This window comes from Prionailurus bengalensis, chromosome D3 (genome assembly GCF_016509475.1).
Source record: "Prionailurus bengalensis isolate Pbe53 chromosome D3, Fcat_Pben_1.1_paternal_pri, whole genome shotgun sequence".
In the NCBI taxonomy this organism is placed as follows: Eukaryota; Metazoa; Chordata; class Mammalia; order Carnivora; family Felidae; genus Prionailurus; species Prionailurus bengalensis.
The window spans coordinates 18,958,697-18,985,310 of record NC_057356.1 but is presented as its reverse complement, the minus strand read 5'-3'; the positions used below and the strand labels follow the sequence as shown (position 1 = coordinate 18,985,310).

Here is a 26,614-nt window from a genome sequence, read left to right as displayed (position 1 = left end):
GAAACATCAACTGGACAGTAATCTATGTCAGCCACTGCTCAGGGCCCTAGAGATGCTTCAGGCAGCAAGACTAAAAAGGTCTCTGATCTCAGGAACACACCAGCTAGCAGAGAGGCACGTGACACAGAAACAAACAGCAGGACTGCTCAGCAGTCATGAGGACAGAGTGGCAGGACCAGGGAAGACCTCTTTTAGAAGGTGTCCTCTGAGCTGAGACCAACATGGCAGGAAGGAAAGGTCAAGCCAGACATGTAGACCCTGGGGCAGAGTATGACAAACAGAAGGCATGAGGTGGTCAGGACCTGAGCAGAGAGAGAGAGCACTCAATAAGCAGAGGCCGAGTCCACAAAAGTGAAGTTGCTGCAGGAGCTGGAAGAAATTAAAGGCTAGGCCTCGGGTAGGAAAATCAGGAGCTATGAAATGAAACATGGCGGTACTCCTATCACGTCCACTCCCTCAGATTCACTTAGCAGATCCTGGCAGCTAGAATTCATACTCTGCCAAAAAAGATGTAGACTAAGGAAAATCCAGAGTATGGTCATCCCATCATCGCCCCTGCTGCCTACCCAGAAGGCACCTCAGCACCATTTCTGTCGGGTACCAGCTTGCAAAGGGGCTGACTCATTCTTGACTCTCCCCCAAGCAGCGTAAGGGAAACTGCTTTATAGAGGTGACCCTGTGGAAGTAGAACAGTGACCCCACACTCTCTCATTGGGAGAGGGAAGGCAGAAAAAGGAAGTTGCCAACTCCTGAGCAGCAATACAGTCTAAGCTTGGCACAATTCTTCCAAAAATGGTCCTGAAGTGTGGCGCTGACCCAGGGTGAGCACCCGGGAGGCCCTCAGAACTCACAGGGTAGAGCAGACACTCAGGCATCTACAGCTGGGGCTCCTGCCAAGTCTCCACCTCCTCAGCACAAGTGCTCTGCAAACTGTCAAGCCCTACACACACATGAGCTCTATACATATTCTCAGTCTCGTTCATTCATTCAATCCATTACTTATTAAACACCTACTATGGGCTAGATATGCTGTGCTAAGGTACTGGGATCCAGCAGTGAACAAAAGTAACAAAAATCCCTACCTTCAGGGAAGTTACATTTTAATGGAGAAGAGACGCATAATAAACATAACAGATAAATAAATTATATGGCATGCTAGAAGATGGTATGAGCCATGGGGAAAGCACAGGACAGAGGAGGAAGACAAGGACTGGGGAGGCAGGAGATGCACTTGTAGAGAGGATATGCTCACTGAAAAGGTATACAGCAGAGGTCAGCAAACCTTCTCCTGAAGGGCTATGTAGTAAATATTTTAGGTTTCACATACCACACGGACTCTATCAGAGCTCCTCATCCCTACCCCTGTATTGCCAAAGCAGCCATAGTTAACATGTAAATGAATGGTTGTGGCTATGTTCCACTAAAACATTTATTAATAGACACTGCTGGGAGCCTGGCTGATTCAGTTGGTTAAGCGTCCGACTTTGGCTCAGGTCATGATCTCGCGGTTCGTGAGTTAGAGCCTCGTGTCGGACTCTGCACTGACAGCTCAGAGCCTGGAGCCTGCTTCAGATTCCGTGCCTCACTCTCTCTCTCTGCCCCTCCCCAGCTTGTGCTCTCTCTCTCTCAAAAATAAAGACATTAAAGAAAAAAATTTTTTTTTAAACAGACACTGCAGGCTGGGTTAGGTGCCCCTCTCATGCTCTGTAACCTGTCTGCACTGCTTGGCCTCACACTCAGCAGTGAGGTTTGGGGACAGGAATCATGCTGCTTATCCCCAGTAAGCCCAGTCAATCACAGCTGCTAGTAAGAGACAGCTATCTGCAGTCACTAAATACTTATTTACTAAATAGCTATTGATTCAGCAACTACTACCTTTCGTGAGTGGTGCTGGGCAAACAGGATTCATTGGAAGGTGGTGGTGAATGCAGTTATTGCCTCTAAATTACTATGAAGGGCCTGGCCCTATGCCTGACACACACAAAACAGATGCAGTCACGATTAGTGGTTCTAAATCCTCTTGTAGGTCAAGGCCAGGTCCAGAAGCCGTGAACCTCAGGTGCATAAGGGAACCAAGTTCAGACTTTCTGGCAACTCTGAGTAGTCACATATGAATCAAAGAAGAGCAGTGGGCCCCAGTACAGAGGGAGGCCAAGCAAGCCTCAGGACGCCAAACCATCCCTCCCGCCCCACCAGCCCTGGCCAAGAGGGCAACGCTTACATAGAATCGCAGTAGAGCCCCATCGGAATTGCAGCACCAGGACCTTCTCCCCAAATACTCGTGGGCAGTGTTGAGCAGCATGAGGGAGGATGGGAGCATGGGCGTCTCAGCCATCACTAGGGAAAGACCAGACCGACAGAATTAGCGTGGGGACACTTGTGGGACTTGCAAAGCTCAGTCTCTCCTTTGTGGGCTTTTCTGTCTTTACCAAAGTGGCCACAGATTTTTCTTTCTTTCATTTTTTATCTTTTTGTCTTCTTAAGTAAGTTAATGACTTGATTGGCTTTACAAAAGCAATACATACTTTTCAAAAATCAATTCAGGAGCACCTGAGTGGCTCAGTCAGTCAAGCATCCAACTCTTGACTTCAGCTGAGATCATGATCTCGGTTCGTGAGATAGAGCCTCGTGTGGGGCTCCACCTTGGGATTCTCTATCTCCCTCTCTCTCTCTGCCCCTGACCTGCTCACATACTCTCTCTCAGAATAAATAAATACACTTAAAAAGAAATCCAAATCATACAAGAAGACATAAGGAATGCCTTATCCACCTCCAAATAAACACGCTGATGTTCATTGAACATCCCTGGAAGCAGCTTTCTGGGCATATAGGAAACATTTTGAAAGAGAGAAATAACTTTTAATAATGAAACCCGGGGCGCCTGGGTGGCTCAGTCAGTTAAGCATCCAACTTTGGCTCAGGTCATGATCTCACAGTTCGTGGGTTTGTGCCTCACATCGGGCTCTGTTCTGACAGCTCAGAGCCTGGAGCCCGTTTCAGATTCTGTGTCTCCTCTCTCTCTCTGCCCCTCCCTGTTCATGTTCTGTCTCTGTCTCAAGAATAAAAAGTAAACAGTAAAAAAAATTTAAAAAAATAAAAATAATGAAACCCATACTATATATACCATTTCTTAACTTCAAGATTCTTATTCTAAGGTCTTTTGGAATATTACAGATGAAAAAAAGAATGACTACCTTTCAGTTAAGTGTAGGTTCACCACTAGAATGATTACTAGCTCCTTAAAGATCCTTCAGTGCTTCTGAAACTCTGGACTATAACCCACTAGTGGGCTTGTAACTAGCATTTTTAAAGAGGATTAAGGATAGAACACAAAACAGAAAATACCAGTGCATCTCACGCCCAGTAGAATAAGAATTCTTTCATGAAATTTATGTCATACTTTTTACTATTGGCCAGTCCCTGTCAAAAAGGTATGAAAGGCATGGATTTAAAAATAAAAAGGGGCACCTGAGTGGCTCAGTCAGTTGAGTGTCCAACTCTTGATTTCAGCTGGGGTCATGATCCCATGGTCATGAAATGGAGCCCTGTGTCAGGCTCAGCGTGGAGCCTGCTTAAGATATTCTCCCTCACCCTGCCCCACCCTGCTCTCCACACCACCCCTTTGCCCCCTGCTCCTCTCCAGCTTGTGTGCTCTCTAAAATAAATATATAAATAAATAATTTTTAAAAATAGAGGCGCCTGGGTGGCTCAGTGAAACATTCAACTCTTGGTTTCTGCTCAAGTCATGATCTCATGCTGGTTGGTGAGTTCAAGTCCCATATCAGCCTCCATGCAGAGGCTGCTTGGGATTCTATCTCCCATTCTCTGCCCCTCCCCCACTTTCTCTTTCTCTCTCAAAATAAATAAATAGACTTAAAAAAATTTTTTAATAAAAAACATAACTCAGAAAATCATGAGGAAACTAAACTATGCTAATTTTTTATGGATCTTTTAGTTTCCATTTTCAACAGCATCAAGTGATTCTATTATACAAGATGGGAGATAGCCTTGTAACACTTCCTCCTTTCTCCTCATCTCCCAATTTTGTTGTGCATATTATTTGTAGCACTTCAGGTTTGCAACATTGACACTCTGTTCTGCAACCATAATTAGCATAACTGCTTTCTCTCAATTCCAAGTTTAAATGGATTTGGTGCTCATCTCAAATCCTTGCCTGTGGCTTTTCCACTCCTGACGAATTTCATTCTGACTCATGTTGGTTTACTGACTTCATCCTCCAGTGACATCTTTAAAAGCACCCACAGGAGCTGGAATTCTGATTTATAAATGTCTGTTCCCACTATTAATTACAAACAACTTGGCTAGATGTCCTAGATCGTACCATTGTTCCTTGAGAATCATGTAGACTTTTAGACATCACCTCAACTGCTCTGAGTGCAGCTAGGGAGAAATCTGAAATGAGTCTCATGTTTTACCTGTGAAGATAAATCATTTTTTCAATTTAGAAATCTAAAAAATACTTATTTATTTTTATTTATTTATTTATTTATTTTTGAAAGAAAGAGCAAGTGAGTGAGCATGTGCTTGCACAGGAGCAGGGGAGGGGCAGAGGGAGAAAGAGAATCTTAAGCAAGCTCCATGCCCAGCATGGAGCCCAGTGTGGGGCTCAATCCCATGACCCTGGGATCATGACCTCAGCAGAAATCAAGAGTTGGACACTCAACCGACAGAGCCACCTAGGTACCTCTAAAAAATCTTTATTCTTCAAGTAGGATGTATCTTGTGGCGTTACCAATTTTTCATGGTACATGCTGAACAATGAATCTGCAAGCTCAATTTTTTTTTTTTTTTTTACAGAGAAATGTTCCCATATTTGACAGTGGGTTGACTGCTTATCCTATTTCACTGCTGGGGTCTTTCCTTTAGGAGCACTACCTATCCTCACACTGGACAACCTGTTTCCCATATCCATCCTCTTCTCGCTAATGCTGTTAGCTCTGACCTGCATCCATTGGTTTCCGTTCTAGCCATGCTCATTCTGCTCCTTGCTGTCTGGTTTGTTAGTTGTTAACAGTGAGACTTGGTTTATAATGTTTTCCCTTCGTTTTGCAATTTTCCTTTTTGTTTCATTCTGCTTATGAGCTCAGATTTTTTAACAAATTATTTCTTGTGCAAATTGTTACAGGGTCCCTGCCTTTGTTCCTCAATGTAAGTTTTCTTCCTGAGTTCGTGTGTTTCTTTTTTTGTCCCCCACACAGGGTGGGGGACAGGCTACGCTATGTCAGCACAGTGGCCATGTCATTTCTTTCTACCCTGCTCATAGTTAGGGCACTTCCTCCACACTACATAAGTAGCTCTAATATATCACCAATGAATTTTCTGGGGCACTCTCCCAAATATAAGCTCAATTTGCCCTTTCCTTAAAACCATAATTTTAAAGCAGGTGTTGCTCTCAATTCACTTGTCTGTAACCTATGTCTGCAGAGACAGAAGAAGGGAGATCATAGGGCTAGTGCTGCACACAATCCTTGCCAGAGAGCCTGGACTTTGTTCTCTCTCGGAGATCCCCTTTAAGGTACGCCTGGCTGCCCAGCAAGAGGAATGCAGTCAGCAGACAACCCCCAACCGCCAGCTCCTTCAGGGTCTGCTACAGCTGCAGAGATGCACCCCACCCAAGGTCACAGGCTTCCTGCAGGAGTCCATGTACAGTGATTGAGCAAAATGGGAGAACAGGGCTCCTGGGTGGCTCAGTCGGTTAAGTGTCCGTCTTCAGCTCAGGTCATGATCTCACAGTCCATGAGTTCAAGCCCCGTGTCAGGCTCTGTGCTGACAGCTCAGAACCTGGAGCCTACTTCAGATTCTGATTCTGTGTCTCCCTCTCTCTCTGCCCTGCCCCTGCTTGCTCTCTCTCTCTCTCTCTCTCTCTCTCTCTCAAAAATAAATAATAAACATTTAAAAAAAATTTTTTAAAAGAATGATGGGGTATCTTTGTTTAAAAGGTCATTTAGCTGTTATGGTTATTTCTTCAATTCACCACATTTCCTACCACTGCATTGACCTGGCTCAAGTGCCATCTCCATAAAGAGTCCTGGGCTCTCTCTCCAGCTTCTCATTCACAATTACTCATTTGTCACCCTCATGTGCCAGACACTGATTTGGCAAATGATAGCTTTATTATTTCATTTTGTCCTCAGAACAACCCTCTGAGATAGGTACCATTATTCCCAGCATATACGTGGGGAATAGAGGCTGAGAGGTTGTATGACTTGACCAAGGTCACGCAGCCAAGATGTGATAGTTGGGATTTGGACCTGTGCTCACTCCATACTACCCTCCAGCTGTGCACATTGCTGCCCTGACTGGCTCACGCCAGCAGGGGCCAGGGGGCGTGGTGGTTAAGTGCGAAGGCTAGTGCATGGCTGCCCATCTCATAGGGCTATTTTGGGGATTAAAGGAGTTAGCAAGTTTGAGACTGCCTGGAGCAGTGTCCGTGCTCCTTGTAAGCACTCCCCATGCTGTCACCCTATTACCACCTGCACCAGACATGAAATACCACACACCCACTGCCTCTCGACCCCCCTGTGCAATGAGCTCCCCGAAGAAGCCTCTGCTTCTGTCCAGGCCCCACACAAAATCCTACTGACTGAGGCCCAAGCCCACTCACAGCATCTGGATAGGACTGTCAGGGCCCACCTCCACCCAGAACCATTTCCTGCCACCTTCATCCGTTGGGTTCTGAAGCTGTTGCTGGTGACACAGGGAGTGGAAGGTGTCCTCTTCCTGCCAGATGATTCGATGCAGGATGATCCAGGGCAGCACTGAGGAGACATGGGGCTCCTTGGGCTCCTCTTGGACGGCCATGCTGCAGTCAATGACCTGGGAGAGGGAGAACAGGGGTGTCACAGTAGGGCCAGCTCTCCCTCCAACCCTCTGGGGTGACCCCTCAGGGCAGAGGCGGGGACATGACTAGAAAGCACTCCAGCACTCCAGTCATCAGAGTCCCAGGGTGCCCAACAACAGTGGTAAGCCCAGGCATCAGAGGAGCCCACTCCGGCAGTCCTCCCTATGCCACATGCAGTTCCTGAGGCCCTCTGCACCTATTGTGTGCCAGGACCCATGCCAGATGTGAGGGTTACAGAGGTGAGCAGAGCACGGGGGAGGTGACAGCCTGGGGGGAAGAGAACCACAGACAAGCCACTCAAGAGTTATGAATCAGTATAGTCGCTGTAATTAAAGCAAATGAGGGCCACAGTGGGGTCACAGAGGAAGGGTAGGGACAGACAGAGGAGAACCTTGATGTTTCCAGGTGAGTGGTTGTGGTGGAACCAATACTGAAGAGGGCAGGAACTAGGGGTACAGGACAGGCATGCAGGCAGAGGCCCAGAGACAGACAAGGAAGTAGATGAGTGGAGAGGAGGCCAGGCAGGTTCAGACACCTTGGGTGATGGGCAACCAGGGGGAACATGAAGGTTGAAGGGAGGGAGGAACACACTGGTATTTCCATGTCAGAAAGGTGCCTCTGTGGCAGGGTGGTGACTGCACCAGGAGTGTAGAGGGGCGGGGAGCACGCTCCCATAGTTCAAATAAGAGACTCTGCCTGGATTAAGGCAGAGCGCTACAGATGCAGAGGAGAAACAAAGGATGGGGACGTTACGGACATGGATTTGGCAAGACCTGCGCTGATGGCCTGAAGAGCTGTTGTCCGGAAAGAGCCAAGGGTGGCTTCAGGAAAGTTTCCTGCTACGAAGCCCACCTGGACGATGCAGAGTACTGGGACCACCCCTTGGCTAGGAGAGCCAGGACAACGTGGGGTGGTGGAGAGCCCTGGCAGGGAGACAGAGGGCCTGGGTTTCAGCCCCAGCTCTACCTCCTGCTGACCACACACAGGTCAGGGCCTCCTGCTCTGAGCCCGCTTCTGTCACTCAGGGATGGGTGGTCTGGAAGAACCCTGTGATGCCAAGTGCTCAGCAAGCTGCAACCCCCAGACCCGACCAGTCCCAGGAAGGTGTGCGGCCAGTGCGCAGCCACCCACTACCTGAGGTGCCCGCTTCCTGCAGCCAGAGTAGCCAAGGCGCCCCTTTGGGGTCCCTAGCTTGCAGTGAAAGCCAGTGAGCTACGAAGGGGGAATTCCGAGAACCACACCTGCTGGTGCAGGACAGCGCACGAAGGAGTGGGAGATTACCTGGATGAGGTTGTTGGTGAGCCGGGTGAGGCCAGTGGAGGACGATGATTCCTTCAGGATGCTGCCACTGCTGTCAGCAGAGAGTGCCTGCTCGATGCCCAGCAGTAGCTGGGTCACCGTGGCCACCCACTCCTCCTTGGCTGCGGACTCACTCGCATTCACCATCTGCTGGACGGCCTCCTGCAGAGCCACGTCGGAGCACTCAAAACACTGCCGGTGGTCCTTCAACCGGAGCAAGGAGTCCTGAGCACAGGGAGGGGCGAGGAGGAGGGCGTGCCGTGAGAGGACTGTGATGGCGCTCTCCACGCCTGGTCCTCAGGACTGAGGGGCAGTACAAAAAAAGGGGAAGCGGAGGCCTTCCACGGGCCTTGAGGCATCTGTGAGGTCACATGGCGATCTACGTGCAATCACGGCATGGCGTATGCCAGCCAGCGGGCTTTCAGAAAGGTGCTTGACCTCTGCACCTCAGTTGCCTCATTTATGAAGCTGGGACACGGAGGCCAGAGTGGGCAAACTGCCAAGGTGAGACTGAGTGACTCCACCACCTCTGTCAGCTCTCACCCCAAGCCACTGTGCCCCAGGCCACCCAGTCATGTGCTCATCCAGTGCCACAGCGCTCAGGGGTCTCAGCAGGGGAGGGGTCTCAGCAGACTGTCGGGGAGGGACTCTCTCTGCGGAAGAGGACCTGAGCCAAGGTCACAGTAGAGGCAACTAGCCAGGCAGCACTGAGGTCATCGTTCTAAGAGTCCCCATCTCCGCCCCCCACAACAGGTACCCTCGTGGAAGAAGGTGACTGGGAGCATGAAATGAGCTGTTGTACCTAGCACACTCAGCACCGTGTCCCGGCACATGGAACTGTCAGAACACCACACTATTTTAAAATCCCCTCTTTGGGAGCCATCATCTTTTGTGAAGCTCCCTTTCTTTTTGCTCTAGAACATAACCCATTTAAGCACCTCAGTCTGAGCCGCTTTCATCATCATGCTGCCGTGTGAGGAAACTCGGTCTGGCTGTGAATTTGCAGATCTGGTGTTAGACCAGCAGGAAGCACCTGCCAACCGGTGCCCCCTCAGGCTCTGACCTCACTGCAGCTGAGGGCTGGCAACAGCTCCATGCGACACAGCTCTTTGAGGTAACACAGACAGGGGTGGGGCAGAAATGCCCAAAACCGCCTTTGGGATGTGCTGCAGTATCTGAACATAGATCAAAACCACCCCCAATTTAAAAGCCCTAATTGCCAGGAAAATGGGTCCTGTGTTTCTTTAGAGAAAGCCAGCACTCTTTAGCAGGAGGCCAGAGGTATGAAGGACCCTATGGGGTGCAGACATGGAACCCAAAGGCTGACACTTTCTGATCAAACACCAAACACGTGAGGGACAGGGGCTTATTTTGTAGCAGGATAAAGACTGTGGACCTGAAAGTGCAGCCAGCATTGCCATGAAAGCCAGGGACAAGACAAGGACCCATCAGCAGTGCTCTAATGTGACATAATGCCCAGGGCTCAAACTTAGAAAGAGCTAAAAAGCACAAGAATAACTGCCAACAAGTGAGGAGACCAAATTACCGTTGACTGTGGGCAATATGATCATCCACCCGAAAAAAACAGAAACTATCAGAAATAATGGGAATGAAGCACAGTGGCTAGATTTAAAATAAACATGCAAAAAACCAGTTGGGTTCCTATAAACCAGAAATGCACAGTTGGAAAACATAATGACCAAAAAAAGACCCTGCTCAAAATCGCAAACAAAAATATCAAGAACTTAGAATCAATTCAACCTGGAGAAACTACATGATTATATCAAAGACCATAAAAGGCAGCCTGCCCAAATAGGGAGGGAGACCCATCATACTGCTAGAGGGGAGGATTCAGGCCCTCCCTCCCCTACATACACCGTATAAAAGCTAGATGAAGCACAATAAACATGAAACATTAACACCACTAGAAGAAAACAAAGGCAAACAGACTTTTAATCTATTTGTTGACATGCTTCTTGTCTGTCTCCCTTCTAAAATATAGGTTCTGCCAAGCGGGCCTTCTCCCCTGTCCAGTGCCAGACACGCTGTAGGAACTCAATCCATGTGTGTAGAATGAGTGGATAAATATTCTTCCAGTCTTGAAAAGGCTATCTAAGCATAATAAACAAAATCATAAATGTTTGCAAATATCAAAGGATTTGACAACACAATATTCACAACTTTTAAAAAGGCCACAATATAAAAGCAAACTGGCATGGGGCGCCTGGGTGGCTCAGTTGGTTGAGCGTCCAACTCATAATTTCAGCTCAGGTCATGATCCCAGGGTTGTGGGATCAAGACCTGCATCGCACTCCATGCTGAGTATGGAGCCTGCTTAAGATTCTCTCCCCCGCCCCTCTCCCCTCTTGTGCTCACTCCTTCACTTTAAAATAAAAAAATAAATAATAAATGAATAAAAGGAGACTGGGAAAAAAAATATTTCCAACATTTGATGAAAAAAAGATTAGTATCTTTAAAATATAAAAAGCACTCCAAATCAGTAAGAAAACACACCCCCTCTGTAAGAAATTGAGGAAAAAACAAGAGTCACTTAATTCTCAAAAACCAGGTACTTCGACAGCACTTGGCCCAGGCCTTACCACAGCCCTCTCAGTACTGCTCAGTGCCCATCCAACCCAACAATGGAGCACCCCGCCACACCCAAGAGTTCTGGACGACAGGAGCAAGCTGACATCTGAATCACTGGGGCCTTCTTATCAGGCACACCGAGGGCTAGCCTCTCCCCCCTCCTTCTCCGCACCTAATGGCCTCCCTGGTACACCCAGACATCCCTCCCACATGCAGTCATGCTGGACACTCCTCCACTCCACCCCCCAAGCCTGCCATGGTAACTGAAGTCAGACAAATCTCATTCCCTGATCTCAGCATGAACCAGCCTGAGCCTACTCTGCCAGGAGCTAGAACCTCCCTTTCCTCCTTCCCAATGTCCCTCCCTCTCCCCCTCCTCCCTCCCTTCCTTCTTTCCTTCTCAGAATCAACTGTTTCCTCTCCTTTCACCACGATGGAGATGCCTCCATTTGCTCCTATAGTCATACCTCTTAACTATTTCCCAGTTCAAGAAAGTTAATTGAAATGTCTCAAACAATATGAACAAAATGCCTGGGAGAAGATTGGGCTCTCTTTCCAAATTGGAGGGGAAGGACCCAATAAGAGAATAAATATAACATGATTAGTGTGTGACCCATAGAGATGGGATGCCAGGCCACCCAACACCATTAAGCACATCATGTTTATCACCTTCCAAGTTTATCATCCAACCCCATGCTTCCCAAAGATGGCAGCACTGATGACAGTCAGCACCCGTACAGTGCTTGCTACATGCCAGGCATGGTGCCAACACACACTAACTTGTATAAACCCTACAGCAGGTCTCTGAGGGATGAACGATGATCATCTCCATTCTAGAGATGAAGAACCAAGGCACAGAGAGACTGAGAAACTGCCCGGTGCCCAGCAGATCCTGATGCCCAGCGAGCTCTCAGTAAGAGTTTACCTCCTAAAGAAGGGAGGCATGGAGGGAGCCGAGAGGGTGCATGGCTTCAAAACACCACTGTGGTGTTCTTTTTCCTCAAGCACATGATCATACATGGGTATTTATTTGATCTTGATTACATCGTAGAGTTTGTCCATTTTAACAACTACTCAAAGCTCAATTTCAAAGGTAATATAGAAAGACAGGCAGATGAACAAATGGGTGAATGGATGGGTGACATCCTGACTTTTCTGCCTTCCTCCTCTGCCAGGCAGACGTTCTGATTCAAGTGTGGGCTCATTTTGAGCCACACAGAACCCTGGAACCTGCACTCCTAGGTTCCAGCTTTCTGCCAGTCTTGACCGTATCTTCTAACTAGCATCTTCCTAAATGCCAGTTAGCAGTTTTCACTCCTACTATTTTCTTCTAGATGCGTGTTCTTGAAAGCCACCTCAAAGCCTTCAGAGAATAAACTCACAACCAAGCAAAGAAGGTATGAGGTCAGGGGCGCCTGGGTGGCGCAGTCGGTTGAGCGTCCGACTTCAGCCAGGTCACGATCTCGGGGTCCGTGAGTTCGAGCCCCGCGTCAGGCTCTGGGCTGATGGCTCGGAGCCTGGAGCCTGTTTCCGATTCTGTGTCTCCCTCGCTCTCTGCCCCTCCCCCGTTCATGCTCTGTCTCTCTCTGTCCCAAAAGTAAATAAACGTTGAAAAAAAAAAAAAATTTAAAAAAAAGAAGGTATGAGGTCAGAGTGATGGGAACTGTGGGCACACACACCTGCAGCAGCAGCAGCTGGGCTGGTCTCTCTGGAATGGAAGTCATAAACTCCAGGTGTTTGGCTCGGTCAAATCCACTGGTACACAAGGTTGGGCGGAGCAGATGCACAACGGCTTTGTAGTCACCAGCCTCGTACAGCCGCTGAATCTCCTCCAGGGACTGGCACCGCTCCAGCGACTTCAGGTTCTTATCAATCTAGAAAAGGCCCAGAATGCTGCCCGATGACAAACCTCCCACACTCTCTGAATCTGGCCAATGTCTGCATTTACCAGACCCAGATGAGAAGTACAAAAGTAGACTCCCCATCAGTACATCAGCATTTATATAAAACAAATGCTTTACAAAAAGTACTTCTACAGGGGCGCCTGGGTGGCTCAGTCAGTTAAGTGTCCGACTTCAGCTTGGGTCATGATCTCACAGTTCGTGAGTTCAAGCCCCGCGTCACACTCTGTGCTGACAGCTTGGCACCTAGAGCCTGCTTTGGATTCTGTGTCTCCCTCTCTCTCTGACCCTCCCCTACTCGCGCTGTCTCTCTGTTGCTCTCAAAAATAAACATTAAAACAAAAAAAATTTTTAAAGTACTTCTATTAAGGTCAAAGCATTCAATTCTTTAAAAAAGAAACCTAGGGGGGCGCCTGGGTGGCTCAGTCAGTTGAGCGTCTGACTTCGGCTCAGGTCATGATCTCATAGCTTGTGAGTTCAAGCCTCGCATTGGGCTCTGTGCTGACAGCTCGGAGCCTGGAGCCTGGAGCCTGCTTTGGATTCTGTGTCTCCCTCTCCCTCTCTCTCTCTCTCTCTGCCCCTTCCCCGCTCACACTCTGTCTCTCTCTCTCTCTCAAAAAATAAATAAACATTTAAAAAAAATTTTTAAAGAAAAATAAATAAATAAAAAAGAAACATAGCAGAGGCTCCTGGGTGGCTCAGTTGGTTAAGCATCTGACTCTTGGTTTGGGCTCAATCAGGTCATGATTTCACAGTTTATGAGTACAAGCCCCGCGTCAAGCTTTGCGCTGACAGTGTGGACCCTGCTTCAGATTCTCTCTCTCCCTCTCTCTCTGCTCCTCCCTTGCTTGCTCTCTCTCTCAAAAATAAATAAGTAAACTTAAAAAAAATTGCAAAACATGGGGTGCCTGGCTGGTGCAGTCAGAGGAGCATGTGACTCTTGATCTCAGGGTCATGAGTTCAAGCCCCATGTTGGGTATAGAGATTACTTAAATAAATACACTTTAAAAAAACTCTGCAAGACTCTGAAGGCCACTTTGAGCTGATGTGGACATGTCACAGCCATGGAACTGTGCTGAGGATTGAGGCTGCACAGTGATAACAGGATCAGAACCCAGCACAGCCTAGCATACATGGCTCTGCTGACCCAGCCCCACAGCCAGACCAGCACCAGTCTGCAGTTTCCCTCTAATTCCTCTGGGGTTGCTGCAACACACAGCCCAGGGAGCTGAGCAATGATCACTCCAGGTCTTGCCGGTGAATGCCTCCTTGCCCCCTGCCACCTGGAAAACCTTTCTCTCCCTTTCCCAGTGCACTAGAGTGCCTCTCCCAGGCCCCTTCACCCTCTCCTGGGAGGAAGGAGCCCTGTTCAGCACGTGGGCTGCTCTCCTGCTCCACAGGGACATGGAATAAATAAATCATTGACAAGAATAAATCTTTGGCCAAGAAAACACCATTAAACAACTCCCACTCACCTCCTCCAGGGAAACGACAGAGTCATTGTAGAGGTTGGGCAGGCGGATGACGAGGTCTCTTTGCTCAACCCCTGCCTCAGCCTGGATGGCAGTGGAGCTCTGGAGCATTTCTGTGCAGATGTCATAGTTCTCCAGGGCCTGCTCCATGTCTCCCTGGTCAAAGGAAACGCAGTCAAGGGACAGGGGCAGAAAGAGGGAAACTCACTGTGCCGTGCCAGGTACCTTACCTTCCTGATCCCACTAGACTGTAGGCACCACGAGGGCAGCTTTGTCCAATTACTGCTATACCATCTTAAAAGGGGTCTGGCACACAGCCGGGGCTCAAGAAATATTTGTTGGATGAATTAACAAATGAATGAATAATTCATACCACAATTCTAAGGAAAGGTATCATTAACTCCCATGGTGCAGATGAGAACACTGAGGACACTTGAAGAAGGCTGAGTGTCTTGTTCAAGATCATGAACAGATAAATGGCAGAGCCAGGATTAGAACCTAAGCTTATCTAATTCCAGAACCAACTATGACAATCTTACTCATTCTACCACAGTGTACTGGGTACCACCAGGTATATCCTGGCCATCCAGACCAGGCTCTGAGGAGAAGCCTTCTAAGAATTCACACAAGATAGGTTGGTTTCCCCTTCTAGAAAGCTCTGCATCCATTTGTGCATTCATTCAGGCTCTCTCAGGAAAACACAGGCAAAGGGTTCAAGACCGCAAGGCAATCCTGAGTGAGGAGGTCTACAGGGGGCACAGGAGGTTCCTTCCAGAGCTCTGTGGTCGTGCTCATATGCTGTACAGACTGGGGGCCATGCTGGGGTATCTGCGATCTGAAAATTCCCCACGTCCCACTTCCTCACTCTGAGCCCAGTGTCAGGCAGGTGCTGCATGTGCACATACACATGAATCCTCAACACCATGTCTAGCTCTCCTCCCTCCCTATTGGGTGCCAGGGAATGCCAACTGCAGAACCAACCTGCAATGCCAGGAACCGAGCCTTCAACCAATAAACACGGACCACAAACTCCAGCCAGCCATCCTCAAATAGGTCCCGCTGGGATGAGGCAAATGATAGCTGCAGGAGGTCACCCAGGAAGTGGGTTCCTGGGAAATCAGGCCCAAACCTGCCATTCACCACACCAGCGGGGCAGCTCCGAGGAGACACTGAAAACCATTCAGGCCAGAACAAGTCAGCTTCATGTGTACGATCCAAACACCCTTCTCCTCCCTAGAGGTTGCCCTCAGCTCTCACCATACTTGCTTTAGTGTCTTGGAGTGCCCTGAGCCCCTTGGAGCCTCACAGCCTCTCAAGTGGCAAGGATCAGAGAAGTCAGAGAATCAGAGAGATGCAGAGACTCCAAGGGCCCTCATTTTATATATTGAACTTTGTTCACTGGGTAGTGGTTTAAAAGTCAGAATGACCCACATCATCCAGGAAAATTATTGGGACACATAAATTATCAAGTGATAACCTGAGAAATCTGATCCTATTTTCTTTAATCCTGAATAGAAAAAAAGCAGGCAGGTGACTTCCTCTGGGAGCTCAGCTACTGCTAACTATTTCTTGAGTGTCCAAGGGTTTCTCTGGGACTCTGGATTTTCCCTGGCCCAACAAGCCAACCCAGGAAATGTGCCCACTGAAAACTAAGTCTGAATTCCATGACTCAGCTTCCCCACTCCCGTTACCTCCTGGTTGCTGAGGGTTCAGAAAATTACTCCTACCACAGAACACAGAATGCCTCCTACCTGCAGAGCTTCTGCCCTTGGTCAGCAGCCACTGGTCCAGCTGGAGCTCCATGCAGGACAGAGACATCAGCATCATATCCTGCAGGACAGGTACCGGAAGGTCAGGAATGAAGTTACAGAGTTATTAAACAGTGATGGATGGGATGAAATGAAACTAAAATTTACTTTGATAAATTGATAAAGTAAACCTACTTTCCTTTTATAATCAGTGGCTACTTGCCAGGACATAAAAAGAGGCACATGGATCCTCCTTGGAAGGAGCTAGAGATCTGTCTTCAGTCCTAAGGGACTGCCCAATGGAAGAGGCATCTCTGCCACCTACCAGGCCAGATGTTGCATCCATACTACAGCACTTAAGCCTTAAAAGTAGCTGGGTCAAGGGGCACGTGGATGGCTCAGTCAGTTAAGTAAGCATCTGACTTAGGCTCAGGTCATGACCTCGTGGTTCGTGGGTTTGAGCCCTACGTTGGGCTCTGTGCTGACAGCTCAGAGCCTGGAGCCTCCTTCAGATTTTGTGTCTCCCTCTCTCTCTGATCCCTCCCCTAGTCGTGCTCTCTTTCTCTCTCAAAAATAAAAAATAAATATTAAAAAAAAAATTTTTTTTAAGTGACTGGGTCAGGCCAGAGTACATAAGGAAGCTGAGGTCCGGAGATAAGGAGGCACCTGCCAAGCAGGCACAGCAGAGAAATAATCAACCTGGTTTGTCGGGAAACCAAAGCCTCACCTCCTCCAGCCACTCCAAACTGCCCCTGGGGGAACAGACTTAATGAGCAGCAGCTGCCAGGACACAGTCCCTGAGCTGTCCCAGTACCTCCACACTGCCCTAAGGACCTGTCAACCCCGAGCTCCTCCACTTTCTGTGCCCCCAGCCAAAAAGACCACCCAGATGGGTCCTAAAGCTCCCAGTACACCCCTCCCGGCACCCAGCCTTCCTCCTATAACAGGAGAAGGGCACCAGAGCATCCAGTATTCCCTTGAGCCTCAGGAAGCACCGAGTGGAGGAGCCTGGAGTGCAGAGTGCAGTCAGCTGGTAGGCTGGGCACGGGTTAGCCCCCTACCACCAGTGGCCCCCACCACTTCCCTAAGCAACCTATTTAAGCCTCTGCATTTCTATTTTCTCACCTGCTAAACAAAACGCTAATAGTCCCTGGAACCTGGAACACAGCCAAACGTTCCACTTCTGCCCACTCTCTCCACTGGCTCCCCTCCATCTCCACCACTCCACCACCAGCCCTGGTACCTGAGCCAGACCTAGAAGCACCCTCTCCCTGACCATCTCATTCCCTCACCTCCACCTGCAGCTCATCCTGTCAGCTCTACCTACAGAACCCTCCACCCCAGTGCCACCACAGTCACTCACCTGGCAACAGCCTTCTAATGGCCCTGTGCCCACTCTCAGCCCCAAATACAGCCTCCACTCAGCCTCCAGGGATCTCTCTAGACACAAACCAGGTCCCATGACTCTCCAGGGGCCCAGGTCCCAGTCCCAGGCCCACAAATGGAGGTAGCTCAACATGACAGTAACTCCATACCCACGGAAGGTCCCGCGCCTATCCCCTGGTCCCAGTCTGACAATAGCCCTCAAGAGGCCCCCGGCCCACCTGACCTTGATGTGCTTGTTGCTGCAGTCCCTCAGCAGTGGGTTGGGCAGGCTGGTGCTGTGCCTCCTCCAGCTGTGATAGATGCTGAGCACAACCTCCGCCAGGCCCGGCGGCCACCTCAGCAGGAACTTATGGCCCATGCCCTTCAGGTAGCGCATCATCAGCTCCAGAATTCCCCCATTGGTCAGGTTTTCCAGTAGGAATGCATGCACATCCTGCTTCTCTGCCCAGGGAGAGAGAAACAACTGACTTGAATGAAGGACCTTCTATGCCAGGGTCTCCCATTTTCTTTGGGAGATGAGAGGCAGGGGCGGGGCAGGGTAGGGACAGAGGCAGAGAGCACCTATGTCCTCCTCCACAGTGGTGCTGAGGCCAGGCTGCTGGGCCCCAATCCTGGCTCCAGCCCTCACCAGGTATGAGCAAGCTTCTCTGAACCTCCAGGCCTCAGATAGGTATTGAAGGTCCAACCTCCATGCGCTACCTTACAACATGCACTCAACAGTTGTGTCATGTGCATTTGACTTGCAAGGCCATACCCCTGGCTTCAGCCTGAAGCACGTGTCCTTCAGGGAACACAGTCAAGTACGAGCCCAGACATTTCAGCAGACCTCCCAGCTGACCACGGAGTTCAGGCGCAAGACAAATCCAGGCAAACCCTTGACCATACTTTATCCCAGAACCATTTTCCCAGTACAAAACCTAAGCAGGCTATACAGAATAATGGGAGGAAGAATTCCCACAAGTTACTCAATTCTTACCAGACTCCATGAACGTAGCTGAGTCGAACGACAGTCTATGAGGTCCAATGTTCGGGAAGCTTTGCAGTTTGGCTTCTGACTGGACTTCATAGGTATTAAAGGGATCATCTTCTTCCTCCGGGTCCAGCTTTCTTAGCCTGCATGGAACACACCAAAATCACAAAAGTGATACCACACCACACATTCTGAAACAAGCACGCAAATTCTTCCAAAGAGAGAAACTAAAACTGAGCAAGAGGGAAGATGCTAATGAGTGAGTGGCGGAATCCAAAATCCAGGCCTCCGGGAGGCTCTGCCTCTTTCTAGGCCTTTGTGAGCTGGTATCTAGTCTATACCCTCACTCATTCATTCATCCCACCAATAGGATGTGTTGATCCCTGATCAACTGGTGACCAGGCATGTGCCAGACACTGAAATTCAGCTGTTAGTGTGGCAAAACCTGCCCACAGTAAACTTGCCTTCTGATGGGAGACAGAAAATATACAGAAACACAAAGACAAAGAGCCCACATGAGGACCAACCACCAGAGAGTGCTTAAGACAGAGTCACAGGGGACCTCCTTTAGAGAGCTGAGTCAGGATGATCTCTCAGAGGGGGTAATGTCTATGTGGACAATGGAAGAGAAGGGACTGGCTGTGCAAAGCAGCAGGACAGATACAGAGGCACAGGCCAGAATAACACCAGGTGTACATTCTAAGACCTGAGGGGAGCCCAGCTAGCAAGGATAAAGTGGGTGAGTGGCATATGAGGGCACAGAAGACCCTTCTGAGCTTGGACCCTCAATGGCTCCTCACAAAGCCGTGGCCCTGGGGAGGACCATTCTTTCAGCACCTCCCAACGACCACGTTTTGGCCTTCCTTGTAGCTTCCCCTCAAACAACCCTGAAGCATAAACACATAAAATAGGGCACTTTTCAATCACTTCATTCATTCATTGCACACACACCCCCATAGTGGCTACTGCAGGTGAATTGTCATGTTGTTCTTGCCTGACCATTTGAAGAAACAGACATGGAAACCTACAATCAAAATAAAGATAAAGAGGGGCGCCTGGGTGGCTCAATCGGTTAAGCGGCCGACTTCACCTCAGGTCATGATCTCACGGTCCGTGAGTTCGAGCCCCACGTCGGGCTCTGTGCTGACAGCTCAGAGCCTGGAGCCTATTTCAGATTCTGTGTCTCCCTCTCTCTGACCCTACCCCGTTCATGCTCTCTCTCTGTCCCAAAAATAAATAAACGTTAAAAAAAAAAATTTTTTTTTAATAAATAAATAAATAAATAAATAAAGATAAAGAAGCCACAAACCATTCCACATAGGAATGGCGCAAGAATGGAGGGCAAGAATGGTGCATGGCTGGCTCAGTGGGTAGAGCATGCGATACTCGATTTCAGGGTTGTAAGTTTGAGCCCCACGTTGGGTGTAAGGATTACTTTTAAAAACTTTAATGTTTATTTATTTTTGAGACAGAGGGCAAGCACAAGCGGGAGATGGGCAGAGACAGAGATACAGAGGAGACACAGAATCCAAAGCAGGCTCCAGGCTCTGTCAGCCTACAGCCCGACACAAGGCTCAACCCCACGAACCGTGAGATCACAACCTGAGCCGAAGCTAGATGCTTAAATAACTGAGCCACTCAGATACCCATACAAAAATTTTTTTAATGTAAAAAAAAAAAAAAAAAAAAAAGGCAAGACCCTTTCAGCAGGGCTGAGGGGAAGATGGGGAAATGGGTCACTCAGACCTCTTGATATCATCAGCCACAGCCCCAACCTGCAGCTGTCCTGAAGGGAGACCTGCTCCTCACCCTAACCCTGAAGAGGAATTTATCAGAGAGCACTGATCACATCCTCTACTTAGAGAGAACAACCCTGATTTCCAAGCACTTTACTTCCACCTCCAAAAGAAAGACAACAAATGAGGAAAATGGGAATCTTGCTATAAAATGGATTCACAATCCATCTAAAGCTTTTGGCTCCTCCTTCTGCACTTGGCTATTGTCACCTGTGAAAATAAACTGGCATAGGCCAAATCACCAGCTGAGGACTCCTGGTTAAAGATGCAAAAGGCGGTGGGGCGGGGGGGGGGGAGGTGCCTGGGTGGCTCAGTCAGTTGAGCGTCTGAGTCTCGATTTCAGCTCAGGTCATGATCCCAGGGTCATGGGATAAAGCCTCACATCGGGCTCCATGCTGAGCATGGAGCCTGCTTAAGATTCAATCTCTCTCTGTCTCCCTCCCTCCCTCCCTCCCTCCCTCCCTCCCTCCCTCCCTCCGCCCCTCTCCCCTGCTCAAGCTCTCTTTATAAATAAATAAATAAATAAATAAATAAATAAATAAATAAATAAGCAAGCCAGCCAGCCAGCCAGCCAGCCAGCCTGCTGAATATACACAGTTACCTCCCAAACTATTCCAGTAACTGTGAAGGGATAAAAAGGTATGAACTCACAAAGACACGGGGGATAGGAGAGGAAGCCCCAGCAGACAAGAAACGTGCCCACCAAATGTCAGATGGCAGCAAGATGATGGAACAGCACAACCAGAACTACTCTCTCCACTCAGCTAAGAGCAGGGGAGGAGGCATCAGGAAGCCCACCTACTGATACCATAAACAAAGGTGCCCAGGATGACTCAGGAATCAAGAGCCCGGGAACCTTTGGAGGAGGTAGGGAGACAAGGACAAAAAGCAAGAGGCCTGGTGAAAACAGGCTTAAGGAACATTGGAGCCCAGGCCCCTCCCAACTTGGGGAAGCCTGGGCACTGCTCCTCCCTTGAGGCTTCTCTGAAAACACTAGGAACTGGCGAAAGCAAGAGGATTTACAAACCTATCCTCTTCCTCCTCAGAATTTGAGGGAATCCTACTGAGCCTGGAGAAACCAAGCACGCATACTCTTCCCCAAAGCGGAATGGGTGCTCGCTTCTGTGGGGTTTCCCAGAGTCTGCACTCCAGCAGCAGTAGCCCTAGGCCTCCCAGCAAGTGGGTGTCTGTGCATGCATGAGGACATGGGCGAGTAGCCTCTAGCTCGGTGATCCATCCACCTCCTGACGGCCCAAGAAGCATGCGGTCCTCCAAAAGATGTGCAAGTCATGGCTCCTGACTCAGGAAGTTCAGAGGGAAGAGAAGTGAGAAGAACCCAAGACCCCAAACCAGTGACATCTGTGCTTTGGCTATTGGCACAGATGTCATGGGGACACAAAGGAGATGCCAGGGAGGGGGTGGCAATGGAAGGAAAAACTTTATTGGTGGCACAGGCTGGAGGCTTATATGTTTGCTTATTTTTGCAAATGAGAAAACATCTGCATAGTACCTAGATGGCAAGAATTTCATCAGAAGCTCCTGGAAGTCTACTTTCTCTTCTTTCTTGCACTTAGTGTTTCGTACACGGGCAGAACGCCGCTTCGCTGTCTCTCCACTCTCTTCTGCAATCTTCTTCCGTTTTACTCCTTTCTTGGATTTATCTCCCCCAGAAACATCACCTTCACAAAGAGTGCAAACTGAAATCTTATAAGGGGCAGAGGTAAGAAAACGCACCAAAGAGGCACATTAGTGCCCCTAATTTTCTAATTCCACCAGTGTATTTCATCTTTATTTCTGACATTCAAGTAACTGTTCGTCTTTTAGCAAGAGTCCTGAATAAAGTTAATTTCAAACTCAAAATACTTAACTCATACCTTGCTTGAATTCACAGAACCCAAAAGCCAAATCTCAAGATTATTCCCACAGCTACAGAACACCAGGGTCTCAAAGACTCCTTGTCCACCCCCACCCCACCCCCACTGGCTGCAAGTGCCTCTGGTGCCTCAGTAGATGTACCTGGGACATCACAGAGCAAACAGCAGCGACATTGATTCTGCCCACTGCCCAGGACCTTCTAAGCACCCAATGATAGGACACAAGCAAGAGAATCGTGTGCATTACACAGAGAGCAGAGGAGTGTTATGTGTGATTGTCATGTATGATTAAGCAAAAAAGTTAGAACCAACATACATGTTCATTCAGAAACTTCTTTAACTGCTAGATATTCTTTTTATCAGGGACACAGAAATCAAGAAAAGGCTTGGAACTTTTGTCTGAAATTTTTTTATAACTTCATTGACATTGATTATAAAAAAATAAATAAAACCATTAAAAAACATATTACCATATAGTGGTAACTTTGCAGACTGTTTTTTTTTTTCAATATATGAAATTTATTGTCAAATTGGTTTCCATACAACACCCAGTGCTCATCCCAAAAGGTGCCCTCCTCAATACCCATCACCCACCCTCCCCTTCCTCCCACCCCCCATCAACCCTCAGTTTGTTCTCAGTTTTTAACAGTCTCTTATGCTTTGGCTCTCTCCCACTCTAACCTCTTTTTTTTTTTTTTTTTCCTTCCCCTCCCCCATGGGTTTCTGTTAAGTTTCTCAAGATCCACATAAGAGTGAAACCATATGGTATCTGTCTTTCTCTGTATGGCTTATTTCACTTAGCATCACACTCTCCAGTTCCATCCACGTTGCAGACTGTTTTTTAAGGTCAATGTCACCCTCAATGTCAGCGCACAGCAGTGCCCAGTGCTATGGCACATGGCCAGCAACAGGGCAGAACCAGCAAAGGGACCTGCCAGCTCACATATAACAAGTGGGAAGAGCGACCTTTATGCCAGGACCTACTAGCCAGGCGTTTAGCAGTCCTAAGCAGCTGCATCCCTGAGCTCTGACCCCCTCCCCTCGGGGGCTTCAGTCCTGAAGTGACCCCTGACCAGCAGCAGCCCTGTGGCCAAGCCTCCCCTGCAGAGCTAGGGGCTCCCACCTAAACCTTGAGCCAGGAGCATGAGCAAGACCCATCTCTCTGGAGAGGCCAGGGTATCACAACACTCATTCTTGCCCAGCAAATGGGGTCTCCCCAGAAGTGACCCCAGGAGGTTTCCTCACCTGCAGGGACACCAGTCTCCAGCAGGCTGGGACTATGCAGTGGGAAGCTGGCTGCAGCCACAGGGGCATAGGAGAGCACGGGTTCTGCCACAGTCACAGCTGGATTGGCAGGGACAGGGCTTGGTTGGATCACGCTGACAGGTGCCACCACCACAGAAGACACCAGAGGCTGGCTGGGGTCCTGATAGTCAGACAGGTCGATCCTCTTGCCAAGGCTGGGCCGCAAGGGCTCACAGGTGGTGAGGTGGTTGTACATGGCCAGTAAACTCTCCCCGAGACACTTCCAGCTGCAAGAAGAGGGTCACCATACCTGGTCAGCACCCATAATCAGGTGCTCCAAGCCTGTGGAGAGGCGGCAGAACTGGCCCCACGACTGCCATCTCCATGAGGGCAGGACAAGTGCTCACGGTTTTGTCGTCGTGGGTACGGACAAAATCCCGAGTCTAACACCACTGAGGTGGAGCAGACCGAGCAGGAGGAGCAGGGCCCAGCAGCCTCCTGCCCTCACCCTGGCACAAGCCGTGAAGCAGCTCAGGCACCTTCAGACTCCACCAAGCAGGCATGAAAACCACTGACTCACTTCAAAAGCTCCTTCCCTACAAGGTTGAATTTTTAATTCATCTGTGGCATTTCTCTGATGCCACTAATCCTATTTTTGGTTGGGGGAGAGGAAGGTGAAGAGGGGCTGCTAACAGGGATGTGGTCGAAAGCGGCTGAATGGGCCCTTGGGCAGGGCCCCTTGGGAGCAGCATCTCAGTGGGTCCCCACCTGGGCCGAGGCCTGCAGCATGGCAAACCAAGACCACTGTGTGCTGTGGTGTGTGCTATGTCGTATGTCGTATGCTGTGTGCTATGTGCTATGACAGGTGTCTGTCTTACTGTGGTGTGGTATGATATACTGTACGCTGTCTCTCGCTTCATGCCTTATGTTGTTATATGTTGTGTTGTGGTCCGATATGGTGTGGCACGATATATCCACCCACCCATCTCCGATTGGCTTCCCATGCTCTCAGGCTAAAAATCACACCCTCAGCCTCAGTGCGCCACATGGCCTCGTCCAGCCAACTGACCCAGCCTCACCTCACACTCCACCCCCACCCTCCCACCATGCTAGCTTTCTTTCGATTCTACAAACAAAATCATACCCCTACATACCACAGGAACTTTGCACAGGCTTCTTTCTACCCCCGATGAGGCTCTCACTCACATCCCAGCCCCTTGCCACTCCTGTCAGACTCCAGCTCTAGCACCTAAGCCTTTCCCTGAACCCCAAAGCAGTGCACACTCCATTATGAGCTCTGCACAAGGTGCTGTGCTACTCTCCTCGAAGGCTCCTCAGCATGGGGCATGTGCTTTTTCTTCCAGGTGACCGACTACCCCTCAAATGCCCCCAGAGAGGGACCAGGTCCCACCATACTGAGTCCCCAGCACAGAGCACAGTGCCTGGCATGAAGCTGGCACCCAGGAAATGCTACAGAAAGAATACAAATATGGAAGATGCTTTAAAATCCAGAACCTAACCAAATGGAGGCTCCTAGGACTAGAAGGGATTTCTTACCTGTTCTTTTCCAGTCTTCAGTAAGGGTTACATGCAGATGGGGAAAAATTTGCTCACCATCTGTGTTATATCTAATGCCTTAAATACACAATTTCATATACCTAGGCAATGAATAGACCAAGGGGTGGCAAACTGTGGCCCACAGCCTGTTTTGTACAGCCCACAAGCTAAGAACAATATTCGCATTTATAAAGGGTTGTTACACACACATACCCAAGAAGACTATACAACAGAGATGGGACCTGGCCCACAAAGCCTAAAGCATCTACCATCTAGTCCTCTGTGGGAGGAGTGTGCTGAGGCCTATAATAGACAGTGGTTATTTTAAAAGCCCCACCCACCCTCCCAGAGAGAGAGAATCTCCGCACTCTTCCTCTAATAACCCAATCCTGGACTTCACTACCAACTAGTGCTTCCTCCAGCCAAGCCCACCCCCCTCATGCTTCCATTTGGCCTTCCGCCTGCCATGAGGGCAGGCTGGACACCGGTTTCACAGCTTCTCTTCTCTAGTCACACCACCAGGATGCTCTCCAGCGTTCTCAGGCCTTCCTCTCCTTCACTGTAACAGGGAGACATCCAGGGTCCTTCCCAAAGTCCCAAACCTCTTAGCTAGGGAGCCCACACACTCAAACAGAATGGGGCTCCTGACCCAGCCGATAAAATAATGGGAAGGTCATCTGACTAGATGGCAGAGCAGCCCCGACTTTCCAACCGTCTCAGGGTCCGGGCGGGAAGACATTCCTGGGAGACTCAACATGTGGAAACATACCAGCAGTCATACCATGGATCGAAAGCTAGCTCCTCCTGAGCGTGTGCCAGGTGCTGGCTCTGTGCTGGCCAAAGCTGCTCTATTTCAATATCATGACAACCCTACAAGAGACGGTTGCTCTCCCTGTTTTTAGGGAGTGGCATGTAGTATCCCAGGGTCATCCACTTATGGGTGCCAACACCAGCCCCGGGTCTGCCTGATCCAGGGCAGAAGCTGCAGACCACTACGTGACAACACCTGAGTAGGAGAACACTGCTGTCAAAGCATACTAAATTTAAAGATTCAGGATTCAATGTCAGAATTTTAAAAACAAAAACTGCACGCCAGATCTCACGAGGGGGCAGAATGACCCCAACTCTGGGAGGCTGCCAATACCAGTTTTCTCTTCCCTGGGGACCGCTCACACACTGTGGGATTCACAAAGGCTATCCTGAAGCCCATCCTTCAGTGCATCCCACATAGCCCTTGAGGGAGACCATGGGTTCAAGAGCCACAGAACCCACACCTGGGATCAACTCCAGACTCTCCATTCACCATTTCACTGCTATGAACCCAGTTTCCTCCTGTCCAGTGCTTGGCAAATGTTAGTTTCATTTTCCCCTCCGGGAAGGGCAGACTGAGAAGGAGTTTACAGGGAGGTGGCAGGTGGCTGGCATCAAGAACGGCAAGAGCAAAGAGAGACTTAGACGAGGCACACTTGTGAGAGACTTGGCCTGCTTCTTGGCAACCAGCAAGTTAAGTGCACGCCTCTAGGCATCTGTCCAATGTAGACCCAGCTCCCACTCACACCATCAGCCCGGGCTCAGGCCTCGGGGCCTCTCCCTCCTGTGCAGGGTCCACCCGCCAACCCAGCAACCCCAGAGACCCGGATGACGACCTACGTGAAGAAGGGGATGGGCTGCACCAACTTCAAGTCTGGCTCCTTCTCCCGCACGGTCAACGCTTGCCTCTTCTTCCGCAGCCCCAGGGCCTCCTCTACAATGGCCTTCGTCTCAGCTGCGCTCACTGACACATCATGGATTGACATGTCACTAAAACCATGTAAGACACAGAAATTATAATGTCACAAACTAGAGCCCAGCCTGAAATTTTACAGACAGGGATGCAGTTAAGTTAATATCCTTTAATCTGTATTCATTCTTCTTA

The 26,614-nt window shown here is 49.2% G+C and overlaps 1 protein-coding gene across 7 annotated transcripts in view; it reads right to left on the bottom strand.

Annotated features, from left to right (window-relative positions):
- Positions 1 to 26,614, bottom strand: part of CABIN1 (calcineurin binding protein 1) — a 153,591-nt gene that overhangs the window by 101,776 nt on the left and 25,201 nt on the right. For all 7 annotated transcript variants that reach the window (XM_043557875.1, XM_043557874.1, XM_043557876.1 and 4 more), the window contains 12 exons: positions 26,350 to 26,499; positions 23,143 to 23,429; positions 21,534 to 21,702; positions 18,234 to 18,370; positions 17,481 to 17,698; positions 15,875 to 15,953; positions 15,105 to 15,292; positions 14,127 to 14,279; positions 12,430 to 12,624; positions 8,144 to 8,386; positions 6,681 to 6,837; positions 2,222 to 2,337 (listed from right to left, as the gene is read on the bottom strand). In XM_043557875.1, the coding sequence (XP_043413810.1) occupies positions 2,222 to 2,337; positions 6,681 to 6,837; positions 8,144 to 8,386; positions 12,430 to 12,624; positions 14,127 to 14,279; positions 15,105 to 15,292; positions 15,875 to 15,953; positions 17,481 to 17,698; positions 18,234 to 18,370; positions 21,534 to 21,702; positions 23,143 to 23,429; positions 26,350 to 26,499 (2,092 nt within the window). The remainder of the gene's footprint in view (positions 1 to 2,221; positions 2,338 to 6,680; positions 6,838 to 8,143; positions 8,387 to 12,429; positions 12,625 to 14,126; positions 14,280 to 15,104; positions 15,293 to 15,874; positions 15,954 to 17,480; positions 17,699 to 18,233; positions 18,371 to 21,533; positions 21,703 to 23,142; positions 23,430 to 26,349; positions 26,500 to 26,614) is intronic.